At 40.7% G+C, this 18,277-nt stretch overlaps 2 protein-coding genes across 2 annotated transcripts; one reads left to right on the top strand and one right to left on the bottom strand.

Moving 5' to 3' along the window:
- Positions 1–1,257: 1,257 nt before the first annotated feature.
- On the top strand, positions 1,258–6,321 carry LOC100562351 (vitelline membrane outer layer protein 1). Its single transcript, XM_003219337.3, has 3 exons — positions 1,258–1,477; positions 3,725–3,819; positions 5,640–6,321. Exons 1-3 carry the CDS (start codon positions 1,307–1,309, stop codon positions 5,944–5,946), a joined length of 573 nt encoding a protein of 190 aa, XP_003219385.1. The 5' UTR covers positions 1,258–1,306; the 3' UTR covers positions 5,947–6,321.
- A 3,583-nt stretch (positions 6,322–9,904) lies between these two features.
- On the bottom strand, positions 9,905–15,533 carry LOC100567849 (vitelline membrane outer layer protein 1). The gene is made up of 3 exons (XM_003219284.4): positions 15,245–15,533; positions 13,465–13,559; positions 9,905–11,139 (listed from the first exon to the last, which is right to left on the bottom strand). Exons 1-3 carry the CDS (start codon positions 15,419–15,421, stop codon positions 10,845–10,847), a joined length of 567 nt encoding a protein of 188 aa, XP_003219332.1. The 5' UTR covers positions 15,422–15,533; the 3' UTR covers positions 9,905–10,844.
- Between the last annotated feature and the right edge of the window lie 2,744 nt (positions 15,534–18,277).

Genomic DNA, 18,277 nt, shown 5'->3' with positions numbered 1-18,277 from the left:
CAGTTTGACACATATAACTTGCACCCACAGCTTGCTTGCTTGAAACCTGCTTGAAGTTTTAAAGAGCATTCTCCTGGATTTACAAAACATCTCAATTCTAATTCCCACACTCATAAGACCACTTACAAATAAATAATTCCTATACAGGGTTCCAGCAATTTAAAATTGCTTTATTGTTTATTTAATTTTTGTTTCAATCGTTTAAAATGCTTTTAAACTCCCATACTGAGTTACTTTGGGTCTCATGTACAGAAAAGCTGTACATTTAAAATGATCAAACACAGTAAGCATTAGACACAGTGGTTCTCAACCTGTGGGTCCCCAGATGTTTTGGCCTTCAACTCCCAGAAATCCTAGCAGCTGGTAAGGTGGCTGGGATTTCTGGGAGTTGTAGCCCAAAACATCTGAGGATCCACAGGTTGAGAACCACAGCATTAGAGTGATATCCTTCTTTGGCTAATGCTATGTGGCTACTAACACTGGAAATAGATTAGGTTTCTGCTGCTGCTGTTGTGTGCCTTCAAGTCTTTCTCAATATGATGACCTAAAGGCCATATGATCATATCATAGTTTTGGCAAGCAATGTGACTTGCCCAAGGCCACACACTGGGTTTCCATGACCTAGTAAGGATTGGGACCTTGGACTTCTTGACCCCAAGTCCAACAGTCAAATCTCTCTGGCTATCTAGTTTGGGGCCTTATCATGTCTTAAGTCCAATTTTGTCTTCCACTATGCTAAGAGGCCTTTGCACAACAAAGGCTCAAAGCACAAAGGCAAATTGAGAGCCCCTAGCATCTGAGACTTTTGGCTTATATACATGTTTGTCTTATTGCATAAAAGACATAATTTGGAATTCCCCTTTCTTACTAGTATTTCCTGAACACAAGTTTCACTTCCATCAGCTCCTTATATTCCTCAGTGTCTGGTAGATTTTTCATTGGTTTATAACCTGACTTTCTTCCTAGCCTAGCATGAAGATTCTTACACCATCATTTGGAAAACTGAAAGTTTCATTATAGCCATTCATTTTAAGGGAGACAAATGTAAATACTTAGTTTCTAGGAAACGCTGCAGGACAGAGAAAAAAAATCAGTGGTTGCTACATAGGTTTATTTTGGATCAATTCCAATCCAAATTCCCAGTAACAGTGTCTTTTAAGGATATGTCTGTTTAGTTTTCACAATATCCTTACGGAATTTCCTGGTTTGCAGATGTGAGCTAGTTCAAATACATGGGCTATAAATTCTTAAGGCTGTTGCATTTCCAGTTAGGTTTCTGCATTTAGACTCAAAGTGTTTGGGTACAATGGACCTCTCTATCAGTGCTCTGCTCTTCCTGGTCCTTTCCTGTTGCCTCTGGGATGTAGAAGCCCGAGACTATAATTCTATCATTGCAGTGCCAAATGGAGGCCCTTGGGGTATTTGGGGCGATGCTCAATTTTGTCCCCAAGGTTATGCTAATGGTTTCTCATTGAAGGTAAGTTTCTTTTCCTTTTTATACACCGTGCTTGTGCCTCCCAATAATTTAGAATACCACTTTAACCACCGTAGCAAACATGACAGTGAATAAGGCATAATGGGTGTTGTGGTCCCTGGAGAGCACCAGGTTCGGAAAGTTTGTTTTAATGGCACAGTTCTCTTTTGGTACTGGGTAAGCCCATGCAATTGTGAAAGAGAGGGCGATGCTTCTAACAACATTGTGGTCGATTAAGGCAACTGATTACTTGTGAGATAACCTAAATATTTGAATGGCACCAGATTCTATTTGATCTTGGAAGCTGATAAGGATTAACTGGTTACTTCTTGAGTAGGAAACTGTCAAAGAATATCAGGTGCTGTAAGCTATATTTCAGAGGAAGGAGCAGGCAAAACCACCACTGAGTAGTCATTGCAAAAAAAAACCCTTTGAAATTCATGGTGTTGCCATAAGTCAACAGGCTATTATAGAATTATAGAATCATGGAGTTGGAAGAGACCTAGTGGGCCATCCAGTCCAACTCCCTGCCAAGAAGCAGGAAAATTGCATTCAAAGCATGCCCGGCAGATAGCCATCCAGCCTCTGCTTAAAAGCTTCCCAAGAAGGAGCCTCCACCACACTCCAGGGCAGAGAGTTTCACTGCTGAACAGCTCTCAAGGTTAGGAGGTTATTTCTAATGTTCAGGTGGAATCTCCTTTCTTGTAGTTTGAAGCCATTATTCTTCAGGGCAGCAGAAAACAAGCTTGCTCCCTCCTCCCAATGACTTTCCCTCACATATTTATACCTGGCTATCATGTCTCCTCTTAACCTTCTCATCTGCAGGTTAAACATGCCCAGCTCTTTCAGCTGCTCCTCATAGGGCTTGTTCTCTAGACCCTTGATTATTTTAGTTGCCCTCCTCTAGACACATTCCAGCTTGTCAACATCTCCCTTCAACTGTGATGCCCAGAATTGGACACAGTATTCCAGGTGTGGTCTGATCAAGGATCTAGACACAATGATCTAGACACAATGATCTAGACACTATACTCCTAGTTATGTGGGCCAAAATCCCACTGGCTTTTTTTGCCGTCACATCACATTGTTGGTTCATGTTAACTTGTTGTCCACGAGAACTCCAAGATCCTTTTCACACATACTGCTGCCGAGCCAGGCGTCCCCCCATTCTGTATCTTTGCATTTCATTTTTTCTGCCTAAGTGGAGTATCTAGCATTTGTCCCTGTTGAACTTCATTTTGTTAGTTTTGGCCTCTCTTTCTAATCTGTTAAGATCATTTTGAATTGGAAGACAAAAACCCCTAGGACAGTACCCAGGCATCCTTGTTAAGCTCAATATACAGGTTCAGTCAAACTCTTGAGAATCCTGATGGGACTTGAGATGTTGACCAATTGGTTTGACTCAATAAAAGCCAACTCCACATGTTGCACTGTGACATAGTGGTTAGAATATCAGACAAGAACTGGAAATATGTAGCTTCAAATCCACATTAGATGCTTAACCTTAGTAGGCAGGCTTCCAACATGTGAGGATCTAATCTTCTCTAGTTCTGTGAAAACGGCAGGAATCTCTCTCTCAATCTCTCTCGTCCCTGTCTTGCCAAGCAACTTCAATGTGGCTGTTAGAGACTCTTTGGGGAACTTAGCTGATTCACTAGATTGCTGTGAGTTTTTTGGGCTGTATGGCCATGTTCCGGTACCATTATCTTTTGATGTTTCTTCTGCATCTGTGGCTGGCATCTTCAGAGATCTGTTGGAGATGAGGCAAGTGGATTGTATATATATCTATGGGATGTCCAGGGTGGAAGAAAGAACCCTTGTCTCTTTAAAGAAAGTGTGAATATTGCAATTAACAAGCTTAAATAGCCATGAAGCTGCAAAATCAATCACAGAAACTCCCAAATTGATAGCTACATTCAGATTTTCCAGGGTTGTCAATGGAAGGCACAAACCTTCTGGTTTCCAAATCATGGCATAGGATAGGAACTTGACATTGGGTCCAATTCAACACCTTTGTCTTATTGCAGGTGAAAAGAATGGTCCCTAAAATCCATCACCCAAAGTGCTAAATTAGACTTAAGCCAAAACTAGATCTTCTTTCACATTTTAACATGCATTCCAGTGAGATTGTGCATGGCTAGCTTGGTCCCAGTCCAACTTAGTACTTCTGAATGTGGACAAATCTGCACAGTGATGCAATTCTAGATTTACCCAGTTTTACAATACTCTCTTTATCTTTTCATCCACCAGGTGGAACGCCACCAAGGTCGAGGGGATGACACAGCCCTGAATGGCATACGCCTACATTGCACTGATGGAACATTAATAGAGTCTAAAGTTGGGCCGTGAGTATTTATCAATTTGTTTGCTTATGCTTCACTTCTGCTTTCCTTTTGGCATTATCATTTGAAAAGTGATGATCAGAAAGCTTAGGATAAAATACTTTATCTTATATCCTTCAACATTTCACAGATGAAAATAAGGACACAGGTGACCAAACAACATCACAATGTAGTCAGTGTGGAAAAGGTTATTAATGAAGGAGAAGCACAACCTAGGAAAGTGTGTAAGGAATGCTGATCTGGCATGCCATGAAAAGGAAGGAAATTGGGACACACACACACACACATTAAATACATATATTCTATCTTTGGACAGCACAGGGAAGGGTTAACGCTGCTGTGGTGTTTGTTTTGCTGTCTGAGCCCCTGTTTCACCTCACTTTCTATCCCTGGGATAATGGATTTTGAAAAATTTGGATTGTTGTAAAAACAAGGATTGGCGATAAAACTTCATTGAGACACCTTTTCCCCATGATAACTCTTTTAGAAGTGAATTTCTCTTCCTAGGGGTAGATTTCTCTCATTTCCTGTTGCCTCACACTTATTTGTAACTATGAGAGATTTTTAAGTTGGATTTTTGTAACTCGGAGACTGCTTGTAATTGACATCTTGTGTAATGGCATCAGCAAAAACCTTTCCTTTGTCTTGGGATTTGAATGGAAACTTTAAGGCCTTGAAAGATCCTAAATTGGTGACCGTGCAGAGGATTGTTCACAGCCCTGAAGCAGGCCAATATTCTTTCAAGTATCAAGGATCAAGGTCCCAAACTGTATAGGATTTTGTCACCAGCACCTTGAAATTGGACTGGAAAACTATTAATAACCAATAAAGACTGGTACATTTTGAGCTATTATTATTATTTTTATTACTTCATACATTTATATCCTGTCCTTCTCATCCCCGGAGGGGGATTCAGGGCGGCTTCACAACTGGCAACCATTAGATGCCGACCATAACAATAATAAAACAAATACAGTTAAAACAATTACAGTAGAGTCTCACTTATCCAACATAAACGGGCCGGCAGAACGTTGGATAAGCAAATATGTTGGATAATAAGGAGAGATTAAGGAGAAGCCTATTAAACTTCAAATTGGGTTATGATTTTACAAATTAAGCACCAAAATATCATGTTATACAACAAATTTGATAGAAAAAATAGTTCAATATGCAGTAATGCTACGTAGTAATTACTGTATTTACGAATTTAGCACCAAAATATCACAATGTATTGAAAACATTGACTACAAAAATGTGTTGGATAATCCAGAATGTTGGATAAGCGAATGTTGGATAAGTGAGACTCTGCTGTAGTTGAAATCATCCATTATAAAATATCATTTAAAAAATTACACCAGTTCAAAGTCATAGGCCAGAGTCTGTCCATTGTTGGTCACATAAATCATTCTCATTAATTATTGCTGTCACTACTGCTCAAACGCTTGGTCCCACAGCCATGTTTTGAGTTTTTTCCTAAAGGACAGGAGGGAGGGTGCCAAACTGATTTTATTAGGGAGGGAGTTCAATAGATGGGGGGCCACCACTGAGAAGGCCCTGTCTCTTGTCCCTACTAATTGCGCCTGCGAAGGAGGTGGGATCAAGAGCAGGGCCTCCCCCTGACTATCTTAACTTCTGAGGTGAATCATAGAGGGAGATATGTTCGGACAAGTAAGCTGGGCCAGAAGCGTTTAGGGCTTTATACGCTAAAGCCAGCACTTTGAATTGTGCTCAGTAGCAGACTGGCAGCCAGTGGAGCAGATGTAACAGGGGGTTAGTATGCTCCATGTATGCTGCTAGCTAATGTCATTTGTTTTCTCTGGCAGGTGGGGAGATTGGACAGGAATTCAGTATTGCCCCAAAGGCAATCTGGTCTCTTTCTCACAGAGGGTGGAAGGAAGCCAAGGAAAAGGTGATGATACGGCATCCAACAATGTCCAGTTCACCTGTGAAGATGGGACTCCACTCACTGGACATGGAGAAGGCTGGGGTCAGTTTGGCCCATGGAGCCCTCGCTGTCCTCATCCTTATGGCTCCATCTGTGGAATCCAGACAAGGGTGGAGAATCCCCAAGGGAAAGGTGATGACACGGCCCTTAATGATGTGAAGTTCTTCTGCTGTTCTTCTGAATGATGTGAAGTGCTTCTCTTCTAAGACTTGTTACTCTTCCCATGAATAATTAATCATTCATTCATTTGTATTTACCTGGGTAATGTGTACATGTCTCTATGGGTCCATTCCACTCTACCGATTTATAACTTCATTACTCCATGTTAACTGAAATGGTTCCATCCTATGGAATTTTGGGACTGATAGATTAGGGAGCTATATTTAGAATTCTTCACCAGAGCACTCCAGAACATAGGATGGAACCATTATAGTTTAAATGGAATAATAGCAATATAAGCACATTGTGTGGATGAGCTATATGTTTCTGTGCTGATTTGAATTACTCTTCTCTGTTTATGTTCCCTATAGTTGAAATGCAATAAAGAAACATTTTATGGACTACTTGAGTACTGTGAGCGCCAGCATGGTGTAGTGGTCTGGATGTTGGATAATGTGATGATTGCAGTTAGCAATTATTTATTTATTTATTTATTACATCACTTCTACCCCGCCCTTCTCACCCATCAGGGGACTCAGGGCGGCTTACAGTATAACCATACACATTAAAAACAGTTGTCATCAAATTTAAAAATCCATCAAGATTAAAAATTACAATAAAATTAAGAATATCCATTAAAATATACATAATTATACATTTAAATATACATTTAAGGCGCTTTCCATGTTCATGTGCGGTCTGTCAGTAGGTCATATATTCTTATCTCATTTTTGCTGCTACTCATGCTCAAATGCCTGGTCCCATAACCACGTTTTTGTCCTCTTTCGGAAAGACAGGAGGGAGGGAGCCTGCCTGACTTCAATGGGGAGGGCGTTCCATAGGCGGAGAGCCACCACTGAAAAGGCCCTGTCTCTCGTCCCTGCCAGCCGCATCTGTGAGGCTGACAGGACCGCGAGCAGGGCCTCATCTGACGATCTTAAGCTTCGAGGTGGGTCGTAGCGGGAGACACGTTCGGACAGATAAGAATCACTCACAATGAAATCTTGGAAATTTATTTAATACAGCAAAATGAAATGTGGGCAAGTTTTCTGTTTAATAACCCCCAAAGCCTCACCACTCAATTTCCTCTGTACAGCTCCAGGTCTTCCAGTCTGAGCCAGTTTGTCTTGTCAGGCTCTTTCCCATGCAGAGCTCAAGATGTTTTCACTGTTTTCATTTCTCAACTTTGGCTATGAACCCATGGCATGGGAGATGTGATGGTGTCTTGAATACACCACACAGAGTCTGTGACAGATTAGATCTTTGGAGATGAGAGGGTGAAATTCTCTTGACCATGGAAACCCAGTGGGTCACCTTAGGCAAATCACACTCAGCCTCAGAGAAGGGCAATAGAATATCCTCTCTAAACAAATCCTGCCAAGAAAACCTCATTTGCCTTGTGGTCACCATAGATTGAAGGCACACAACAACACTGAATAATGTGAAGTGTGTATCTCTGGTTTTTTTCCGTGTCAGGTGCGACAGTTGATGTGAAATACTTTACACTACATGTGCAGGGATGAAAGGAAATAAAAATATTAAAGAAACATCCATGGAGACAAAGTCATGCAGGCTGATTAAGGAATATGGAAACATTTTGCTGAATCACGTTCTAACTTCTGACATCAGTCTTATCCCATTATTGGCACCTCTACCTGGAACTCAAAGAAATGTGTGTGTCTTGATCTGATTTACTTTACTCTGTCATATCAGTCAGTTATATGAGACAGGGTATAAAAACATTAAAGGAGGAGCAATGGGGTATAACTGCTGGAGTGGTTTAACATAGAGGCATTTCACTGAATGACTTACATTTGAAGTGAATATATTTCAAAAAATATGACCCTTTCACTTTTAGGAATTCAGATTGTATATCATATTTTGATTATGGGATTTAATATTTTGGCTATGATTATTACAGTTCAGATTTTCCCAGAGATGTGCCCATGCTAAAACGGTCCATGGGAATATATCATCTTTTTGTTCAAGATAACAAAACTTTTAATTTCCATTTTAAATAGAGGTGCCAAATATAGGTTAATCCTACATGCAAGCTAAGTCTTAGCTATTATAGAATGTGAATTATAGAATTATAGAATTTAGAAACGATCAAGGGACGAAAAACACATTAATTAATTTTCCTTGTGCCAAAATTTCAAAGTAAGGTATATTAAAAAGTGGTATATTAATTTTAATTAGTTAGTTATAGAAGGGCCCCCCCGGTGGCATAGTCAAAGCGCTGAGCTGCTGAACGTGTGGACCAAAAGGTCCCAGGTTCAAATCCCGGAAGCGGAATGAGTGCCCTCTGTTAGCCCCAGCTCCTGCCAACCTAGCAGTTCGAAAACATGCAAATGTGAGTAGATCAGTAGGTACCACTCCGGCGGCAAGCTAACGGCGCTCCATGCAGTCATGCTGGCCACATGACCTGGAGGTGTCTATGGACAACGCTGGCTCTTTGGCTTAGAAATGGAGATGAGCACCAACCCCCAGAGTTGGTCATGACTGGACTTAACATCAGGGGAAACCTTTACTTTTACCTTTTTTAGAAATAACAAACATTGTCCTTCCATAATAAGAACAGTTGGTGTTGATCTTACTCATTCTGGTGGAAGCTGCTTCTCTCAAAATGTTTCTTAGTGTAATATACTCTTTCCTTATAGAGGAATCCAAGACACATGACAACCAAGTTAAAACTCATTAGGAAGCAATGTAATTTTTAATCAGTTTGCTATACAGTACATCCCCCATACCACGGAATTATTACCCAGAGTTTCACAACCTCATCCAAGAAAAGATGTCCCTCCAAAAATGTTCTAGGTCTTTCATGCAGTTCTATGGCATGCTTCTGTTATATATATATATATGATTTTGTGTTGCACTGTACATGATTATTTATTGTATTGTTTAATTGTATTTTATGTTGTTTTTATATTTTGCTATATTGTACTGTTCTGGGCATGGCCCCATGTAAGCCGCCCCAAGTCCCCGTTGGGGAGATAGTGGAGGGGTACAAATAAAGTTTTATTATTATTATTATTATTATTATTATTATTATTATTATTATTATTATTCTGTTGGCATTTATACTACAATTACCCTGGAGAATCTAACAAATTGTTAGAAAGGATACATCTCTAGGAATTTTCTAGCCTCCCCCCCCCCCCCAGGATGAAGTCATTCATTTCATTAGAGTTCACTATTATCCATGGTTCCATGATATGTTCAGGAATGTATTTCCCCTGGATTGGGGCATTGTACAGTATAGTAATATAGCCCTGGACCACAGAAAATATCTTGAAGGTGGTGACTTCTAAACACATAAGAAAACTTCAAATATATTTAAACATCTCTAGAAAGCCACAGGATGAAGCCATCCAGAATTTGGCTGTTAGTTTTTATCACTCTACTATTATGACACTGGCAACAAAGGCCCGCATAGTTAAAGCAATGGCATTCCCTGTAGTAACCTATGGATGTGAGAGCTGGACCATAAGGAAGGCTGAGCGAAGGAAGATAGACGCTTTTGAACTGTGGTGTTGGAGGAAAATCCTGAGAGTGCCTTGGACCCCAAGAAGATCCAACCAGTCCATCCTCCAGGAAATAATGGCAGGCTGCTCACTGGAGGGAAGGATATTGGAGGCAAAGATGAAGTACTTTGACTACAAAATGAGAAGACAGGAAAGCTTGGAGAAGATTATGATGCTGGGGAAAATGGAAGGAAAAAGGAAGGGGGGGCCGACTAAGGGCAAGGTGGATGGATGTTATCCTTGAAGTGACTGGCTTGATCTTGAAGGAGCTGGAGATGGCAACAGCTGACAGGAAGCTCTGGCGTGGGCTGGTCCATGAGGTCAATGAAGCTACTGAATGAATAAACAAGTATTATGACACACACAATTTCTCTGCTTCCAAGGAGGCTGCAGCAGTTTTGAATTAGTGTCTGGATAAAGTGAGATGTCACAGATGGTCACACCAACAAAAGTTCAGTGTAGACAAAATATGTATGATTTTAATTTGTAGGCAATATAACCTTTTGGGAACTGAGAATTCAACCTTTTTCTGGATAGATCTGGTGTACAACCTGGGAATGCTCCTGGATCTGATGTTGTCTCAGATTATCTGCCGTTGTGAGATGCTTATTATTGAAGGCAGCGTGATTCATGCTTTCATCATTTTAAGCTTAGATTACTTTAATTTGTTCTAAGTAGGGCTGCACTTTTACATTTTGAAACCAAGTTGGGTACAAAAGCCATGCAAATTGTTACTTCACAGTTATAACGTAATTCATTAAGAAAATTAAATGTGTTGGTTATTAATGTTAAAATTAAATGTGTTGGCTGTTATTAAAATGTTAAGGGATTTTAAAAAGAAATGTAATTTATTTTAATCATTATTACATTATATTTGAAAACTTATTACATTATTTTTGAAAACTAAAACCTAATCAACAAATTACTCCCAGAAGTAACATAATGAAGTAATGTGAAACATTAATTGCTACTCTAAAAATTTCACATAGTTGACATAAAAATGTAAAAAAAATGGATGTTGATCATTTTAATGAATTAAGGGCAGTGAATTATTTTCTAACAAATTATTCAAAGGCTTGTCAACAGTCTTGAAATAGCTACAATAGTTTTCAGTTCGTTTCCAAGCACAACTATTTCTATAAAGCTCAGAATGGCTTAAACTAAGATTTCTGAAGGGTTGCACCCCCTCTATGAATTGCTAGGACATCTTGGTTAGAAAATTATTACAGATAAGAGAAATAACTGACAAAGCATCTAACAAAGACAGACAAAGCTGGCCACATAACAATCGGCGAGCACATAAGATCAACACCCAAGTCAGTACACCATTGCTGGTTCTCACAGCACTCGATATTGATGAAAAGATGACCAATTCTTGGTAGGGAAATGGCTCTGGTTTAGCTGCAGCAGAAGAACTTCACATCATTAAGGGACGTGTCATCACCCTTCCCTTGGGGATCCTCCACCCTTGTCTGGATTCCACAGATGGAGCCATGAGAGCAGCGAGGGCTCCATGGGCCAAACTGACCCCAGGGTCCTCCATGCCCAATAAGTGCAGTCCCATCTTCGCAGGTGCACTGGAGGCTATTGGCTGTCGTATCGTCATCCTTCCCTTGGAGTCCTTCCATTTTCAAAGAGAAAGAGACCAGATTGCCTTGGGGGCAATATTGAATCGCCGTCCAAGCTCCCCATCTGCCAAAGAAAACAAATGAATTCTAAACAAACAAATCTAAGTTCTGAACAGTTTAGAGCCTCAATATTTGAAGGAAGATTGGACTGCATCAGGATTGGGGTTTATTCCCTTGTAGGGTCACCAGTTCAGGGTCATTCAAGAACCTGAAGGTTCTGTTCCAAGCCTGAGACAAAGGGAAGGCTTTTGCTGATGTACTAAGTGTTGGTCACAGCCTATCATTCAAACGCATACAGAAATAATATCTTCAGACAGATTAAGACAGTAATATTACCTAAAATATCTGTTACCAGAGCAAAGTAAAATGAGACATCTAGGCCGGGTTGTGGCGCAGGCTGGTAAACAGCTACTGCAATAAATCACTCTGACCATGAGGTCATGAGTTCGAGGCCAGCCCATGGCGGGGTGAGCACCCGTTAATTAAAAATAAAATATAGCCCCTGCTCGTTGCTGACCTAGCAACCCGAAAGATAGTTGCATCTATCAAGTAGGAAATAAGGTACCACTTATAAAAGTGGGGAGGCAAGTTTAACTAATTTACAACGTTGGAATGAGGAAGTGAGGAAGTGCCATCAGAGTGGATGATGAAGCAGCTGCTCCCCCCTGTGGCCAGAATCGAACATCCCCTCAGGAAAAGGTTAAATTGCCTCTGCGTCTGTCTGTCTGTTGTCTCTGTCTCGGTTCGATGTGTTTTATGGGCATTGAATGTTTGCCCTATATGTACATAATGTGATCCGCCCTGAGTCCCCTTCGGGGTGAGAAGGGCGGAATATAAATACTGTAAATAAATAAATAAATAAATCTTACTTACTTATGCGGCTGGGATCACATTCCAACAATATTTGGAGGGCTTTATTTTTTCCCTTTTTCCCTTTTCAACACATTGAAAATGTATGTGTTTATATCTCTTTTAAATTATTTATTAACTCTGGCCTCTGTATCTCGGCCCTTGATGAAGTATTTTGACATTAGTCCTTATTCTGTGTTAATTGATTGATTTGTATGTCTTGTTTTATTTATGTTCATTATTGTACTATTGTACTATGCTGTATGGTTTTAAGCTGTTGTATGGTTTCTTGCTATGTTGGAAACTGCTCTGAGTCCCTTAAGGAGATAGGGCGGTATAAATAAAGATCGATTTAATTATTGGGTTGTTGTATGTTTTCTGGGCTGTATGGCCATGTTCTAGAAGTATTCTCTCCTGATGTTTCGCCCACATCTATGGCAGGCATCCATACCTCACGACCTCTGAGGATGCCTGCCATAGATGTGGGCGAAACGTCAGGAGAGAATACTTCTAGAACATGGCCATACAGCCCGGAAAACATACAACAACCCTGTGATCCCGGCCATGAAAGCCTTCGACAAGATATATTATTATTATTATTATTATTATTATTATTATTATTATTATTATTATTATTATTGTATGACACAGCAAACAAGATAGATATGCTGGATTTTGTATCACAAAATCACAAGTTGAACACTTCCCAAGTGTCTAGGACTGTGTGATTATTTATTTATTTATTATTATTATTATTATTATAATTATTATTATTATTATTATTATTATTATTATTATTGCTATTAATCTAGAAGTGTTTTGCTTATACTGCATGCCATCTTGAGATACTATAATAAAAATCATACAGAAGTGTTTTAATAACTAAGAGGTAATATTTCCTTCATCCATGTGTCAGTACTTTACATGTGTTAAGAATTGGGCTAAATCACTTGATCCTCACTAGAAAAATGGCTTTCTCCAACTGTTCTCCCAGGGAACATCCTCCCAGAACTTGACAGACTTGGTGTTCCTTGCTTTTCAAGTCTGAAATGGGTTATTTCAGGGCCAAAATATGGGCAAATGCTCTTTGTCTCTCCCCCCCCCCCCCCCAACTGCCTTTTCTTTTGACCTTTTCCTCTGGGTACAAAACAGAACCAGCTGTATACATTTTTCTGCCTGAGACAACACAACAAGATGTCAGTCAAATTACCCTATAAGACAAAACATCCTGTAAGCAGTTTCTTGCTCCCTGACAGTAAACATGTAGTAATATTAGGTGTCCCACCATTTTCGACCCTTTCATGGCATGCCAGATTGGCATTATTTGTACACTTTCACAGCTTGTGTTTTCTTCTTCATTAATAAGTTTTTCCACACTGACTGCATTTTGATGAGATTTCATCACCTGTGTCTGTTACCAGACCTGGAAGGTATGAAATAAAGAATTTTTGCCTAGTCTTTCCAATCATCACCTTCCAAACAACAATGCCAAAGAAGAAGAGAAAGCGAAGCATGGTCAAACAAACTGATAAATACTCACGCTCCAACTTTTGACTCTATTATTGTTCCATCATTACAATATAGGCGTATTCCATTCAAGGCTGTGTCATCCCCTTTACCTTGACCGGGTTCCACCTGGCGGAGAAAAAGAGAAAGAGACTTTTGTGAAACTGGATAAATCTAGAACTGCCACACTGTGCATATTTCTCCATGAATTGAGACCAAATACAGTTCTACACAGACACTATATTCCAATTTGGAAGTGGATGAAAATGATTATAAACTGCATCAATCAGAGAGTAGCGTTGTGATTGAACGAAATCATAGATTTCATCTAGAATACTGTGTCCATTTTTGGGCACCGCAAGTCAAGAAATATATTGACAAGTTAGAACATATCCAGAGAAGGGGGACCAAGACTGGAAATGAAACCCTATGAGAAACAGTTGAGTGAGCTGAGTATATTTCGCTTGGAGAAAAGAAGGCCCAGAGGAGATATGATAGCCATGTTTCAATATCTGAAATGTCACATCATCTTTTCATCTGGAGACTAGGACATGGAGCAATGGACTCAAATCGCAGGGGAAAAAAAGATCCAATTTAAACATTAAAAAAACTTCCTGATTGCAAGAGCAGTTTGATATAGGAATATGCTGCCTTGCAGGGTGGAGGAGTCTCCTTCTCTGGAGGTTTTAAAGCAGATGCTAGATGGCATCTGCCTGGAGTGCTTTGATTGTGTTTTCTTGCATGGCAAGAGGATGGACTGAATGACCTTTGTACTCCCTCCAATTCCATGATTCTATGAGCTGGCTTCACTGTACATCGACATCTCAGGAACTGGATGGAGGCTGGGACGATATAAGAACCATACCTAGGAACTGAAGTGAATGCAAATCATACCTAGGAACTGTACCTGGCAATGGGGCTAAACAGTCACCAGAAAATACAGAGTATTTTTTTAACCAGTTCACTGAGATACACCAATGAACTGCAGACAATCAAAGCATATCTGGATTTGAGCCCTGCATAGGCTATACTTTAATCAGATGCAGTGCATTATTTGACTTTTTCTGAACTTACTGGTGAGGTTTCTTAATGTGTTGTTTTTGACTTATTGTATGCTTCAGCATAGGAGTGCCGGTGCCGAAGTATGTTAAAGCACTGAGCTGCTGAACTTGCAGACCGAAAGTCCCAGGTTCAAACTCTGGGAGCGGCATGAGCGGCCACTGTTAGTCCAGCTTCTGCCAACCTAGCAGTTCGAAAACATGCCAATGTGAGTAGATCAATAGATCCTCTGGCGGGAAGGTAACAGCGCTCCATGCAGTCGTGCCGGCCACATGACCTTGGATGGAGGCTGGGACGATATAAGAACCATACCTAGGAACTGAAGTGAATGCACAACGCCGGCTCTTCGGCTTAGAAATGGAGATGAGCACCAACCCCCAGAGTCAGACATGACTGGACTTAACGTCAGGGGAAAACCTTTACCTATGCTTCAGCATGCATTTTGTCTGCAGAGATATCAACACACACAAACACACACACACACACACACACACACACTGGCTCACTGTACCTTTCCTACCCCACCACAATTTTGTTAGGAGCAACACCCTCTCCTTTTCAGTTGCATGGGCTTTCTCTGTACCAAATATGAGATCTGTGCCATTAGATCAAATTTTCCTAACCTGGTGCTCTCCAGATATCTGGGACCACAACACTCATGATACATGACTGCCATGTTGGCTAGGGTGCTTAAAGTTGCATTCTAAATTGCTTGGAGGCATCAGTACAGTGTCTGAAAAGGAAAAGAAACTTACCTTTAATGAGAAACCTTTGGCATACCCATAGGGGCAAAGATGAATGTTTCCCCATATACCCCAAGGGCCTCCATTTGGCACCTCAATAACAGAATTATAGGCTCGGGCATCTGCGTCCCAGAGGCAACAGGAAAGGATCAGGAGGAGCAGAGTACTGATAGAGAACATTCTGTACATTGTACCAAATACTTTTGAGTCTAGATGCAGAAACCTAACTGAAAAGGAACAGCACTGCGAATTTATAGGCCAGGTATTTGAACTGACTCACATCCGCAAACCAAGAAATTCTTTAAGAACATTGTGAAATATGGAAATTCCTAGGACTGTGCTCTAAGGGAGAATTGCTACAACGAGACATTTAGTTTTCCAAATGATGGAGCAAGAATCTTTATCCTAGGCTAGAAGATAAGTTGGGTAATAAACCAAAGAAACAAATTACCACACATTGAAAAACTTACCCATATAAGGGATGCATGGGGGTGAAACAGGAAACAAGCAAATATGGGTAAAAAGGGGAATTCCAAATTTTGTCAGAAACCCTTGCAAGAATCCTTGCAAACCGCCTTCTACCTGTTTCAGAAGAAATCCTCCCTGAATCCCAAAAATGGCTTCTGCCCCTTTGGAGGAACAGTGGATATGATTTTCACTGCAAAATAGCTCCAAGAGAAATGTAGGGGACAAAATCAACCTTTGTACATGGCATTCATTCACCTTTGACGTTGTGAATCATAATGCTCTCTGAACTATCGTCTTAAAAATGGGATATCCTGATAAATTTATGAGCATCCTGTGGTTCCTCCATAATGACATGATGGCAACAGTCTTGGATGGCAATGGTTCCCAAAGTAATCAATTTAAAGTGAGATCAGGTGCCAAGCAGGGTTGCGCCATTGCTTCAAATGCTCATGTATATCTTTATCATTATGATTCCATATCTTGTTGACAGGAAACTTCCCACCGGTGTGGAAATCCCCTCTCAAACTGACTGCAAGCTCTTTAACCTCAGCAGGCTGAAAACCAAAAGTAAAGTAACAATAACTTTTGTTATAGAACTCCAGTATGGTGATGATAATATAGTTTGATCACATGGAGAAGTTTCCCCATTGTAGGACACTTGAGCAGCTTTTCAAGCACAGAGAGGCATGGAGCTCATCACATGATGTTTAAGCACTTCCGGCCATCATACATAGCTCCCTGCCCTTGAAATGTAGCAGAAGCGTCCTCTGAAGAGGAAAACCCGTAGAAAACACGTGGGAAGGGAAGTGTCTAACTTGCCCGCCCCATTTTGTTGTTGCACTGTTGTGTTTTGAGGGGCATTCCGATGGGGTGCGTTTTAAGAATGGGGATTGAGAACAAAAGCAGCCCATAGAAGTGTCCTAAGAATGGGACTTAACATCACTTGATATTAAAAAACCAAAGTGCTCTACCAGCAGGCACAACTCAATCCCTCTGCAACGTCAAGAATACAGCTTAATGGTGTAATGCTCAAAAATGTTAACCTAGGCTGCCACTTTCCCACAAAAGTTGGCATTGATGCCAACATGCACCACTGTCTAAGCTCTGTGAGTGTAGCATTATTTCAAATTAAGCATTGAGTGCTTGAGAATTAGGACATTTATAGGGATATCAAGATGTATATTTATAAAGCTATTGTCCTTCCAACCATACTATATGTCTGTGAAACATGGATCATCTATAAACATCACTCTCAATGTGTTGTCGAAGGCTTTCATGGCCAGGATCACAGGGTTGTTGTATGTCTTTCGGGCTGTGTGGCCATGTTCCAGAAGTATTCTCTCCTGACGTTTCGCCCACATCTATGGCAGGCATCCTCAGAGGTTGTGAGGTATGGATAAACTAAGTAATCAAATCAATCAAAGCCCTGATAGACCATGCACAAAGAATCTGCGAACCTCACCTCCTCCAAGGTGAACTCAACCACCTAAACTGGGCTCTACAGGCCAATGGATACTCCACCACAGATATCAGAAGAGCTGCAAGGCCAAGAACAAGCCATGAGAGTCAAGACAAAGATCCACCCAGAGGAAAGGTGTTCTTACCATACATCAAGGGAACTACTGACCGCATAGGCAAAGTGATGAAGAAGCACAACCTACAAACTATCTACAGACCCACAAAGAAAATCCAACAAATGCTACGGTCAGCGAAGGACAAGAGGGATCCTCTCTCTTCTGCAGGAGTCTACCGGATACCATGCAGCTGTGGACAAGTATACATAGGGACCACCAAACGCAGCGCCCAAACAAGAGTCAAAGAACATGAAAGGCACTGCAGACTAATTCAACCAGAGAAATCAGCCATAGCAGAGCATTTGATAAACCAGCCTGGACACCGGATACTATTTGAGAACACAAAAATGCTGGACCATTCTAACAACTATCATGTCAGACTACACAGAGAAGCCATTGAAATCCACAAGCATGTGGACAACTTCAACAGAAAGGAAGAAACCATGAAAATAAACAAAATCTGGCTACCAGTATTACAAAACTCCAAAATCAAAACAGTAGATGGGAACCAACACAATGAGGACTTGACTGAACAAAGGATGCCCCCAGGCAAGGGACAAAACATTTCCATTGCCAATTAGGGTGATTAACTGAAACATTAATGCTGGCTCCCAGTGACAAAGAACTCTTGCCACACCTTGGACTCTACACAGATATATATTATTTCCTTTCCTTACTTAGTTTATCCATACCTCACAACCTCTGAGGATGCCTGCCATAGATGTGGGCGAAACGTCAGGAGAGAATACTTCTGGAACATGGCCACACAGCCCGAAAGACATACAACAACCCCATCACTCTCAATCTCTGGAAAGATACCATCACTGTGGCCTCTGAAAAATCCTGCACATTTCTTGGGAAGACAGGTGGACAAATGCCAGCATTCTGGAAGGAGCAAAAACCAGTATCACTGAAGTGATGATTCTCCACCATAAACTTCGCTGGACTGGCCATGTTGTTCAAATGCCCGATCACTGTCTCCCAAAGCAGTTACTCTAGTCTC

This window comes from Anolis carolinensis, chromosome 3 (assembly GCF_035594765.1).
Source record: "Anolis carolinensis isolate JA03-04 chromosome 3, rAnoCar3.1.pri, whole genome shotgun sequence".
Classification (NCBI taxonomy): Eukaryota; Metazoa; Chordata; class Lepidosauria; order Squamata; family Dactyloidae; genus Anolis; species Anolis carolinensis.
This window is presented reverse-complemented; position numbering and strand designations above follow the sequence as displayed.

What these genes read in the sequence shown, in the direction of transcription:
- LOC100562351 (XM_003219337.3), top strand. Translation starts at nt 1,307, where the DNA reads ATGGACCTCTCTATCAGTGCTCTGCTCTTCCTGGTCCTTTCCTGTTGC. An exon ending in CTAATGGTTTCTCATTGAAG is followed by an intron (nt 1,478 to 3,724) that starts GTAAGTTTCTTT and finishes TTCATCCACCAG; the next exon opens with GTGGAACGCCACCAAGGTCG. An exon ending in ATAGAGTCTAAAGTTGGGCC is followed by an intron (nt 3,820 to 5,639) that starts GTGAGTATTTAT and finishes TTTCTCTGGCAG; the next exon opens with GTGGGGAGATTGGACAGGAA.
- LOC100567849 (XM_003219284.4), bottom strand. Translation starts at nt 15,421, where the DNA reads ATGTACAGAATGTTCTCTATCAGTACTCTGCTCCTCCTGATCCTTTCC. An exon ending in CCAAAGGTTTCTCATTAAAG is followed by an intron (nt 13,560 to 15,244) that starts GTAAGTTTCTTT and finishes TTTCTCCGCCAG; the next exon opens with GTGGAACCCGGTCAAGGTAA. An exon ending in ATAGAGTCAAAAGTTGGAGC is followed by an intron (nt 11,140 to 13,464) that starts GTGAGTATTTAT and finishes TTTCTTTGGCAG; the next exon opens with ATGGGGAGCTTGGACGGCGA.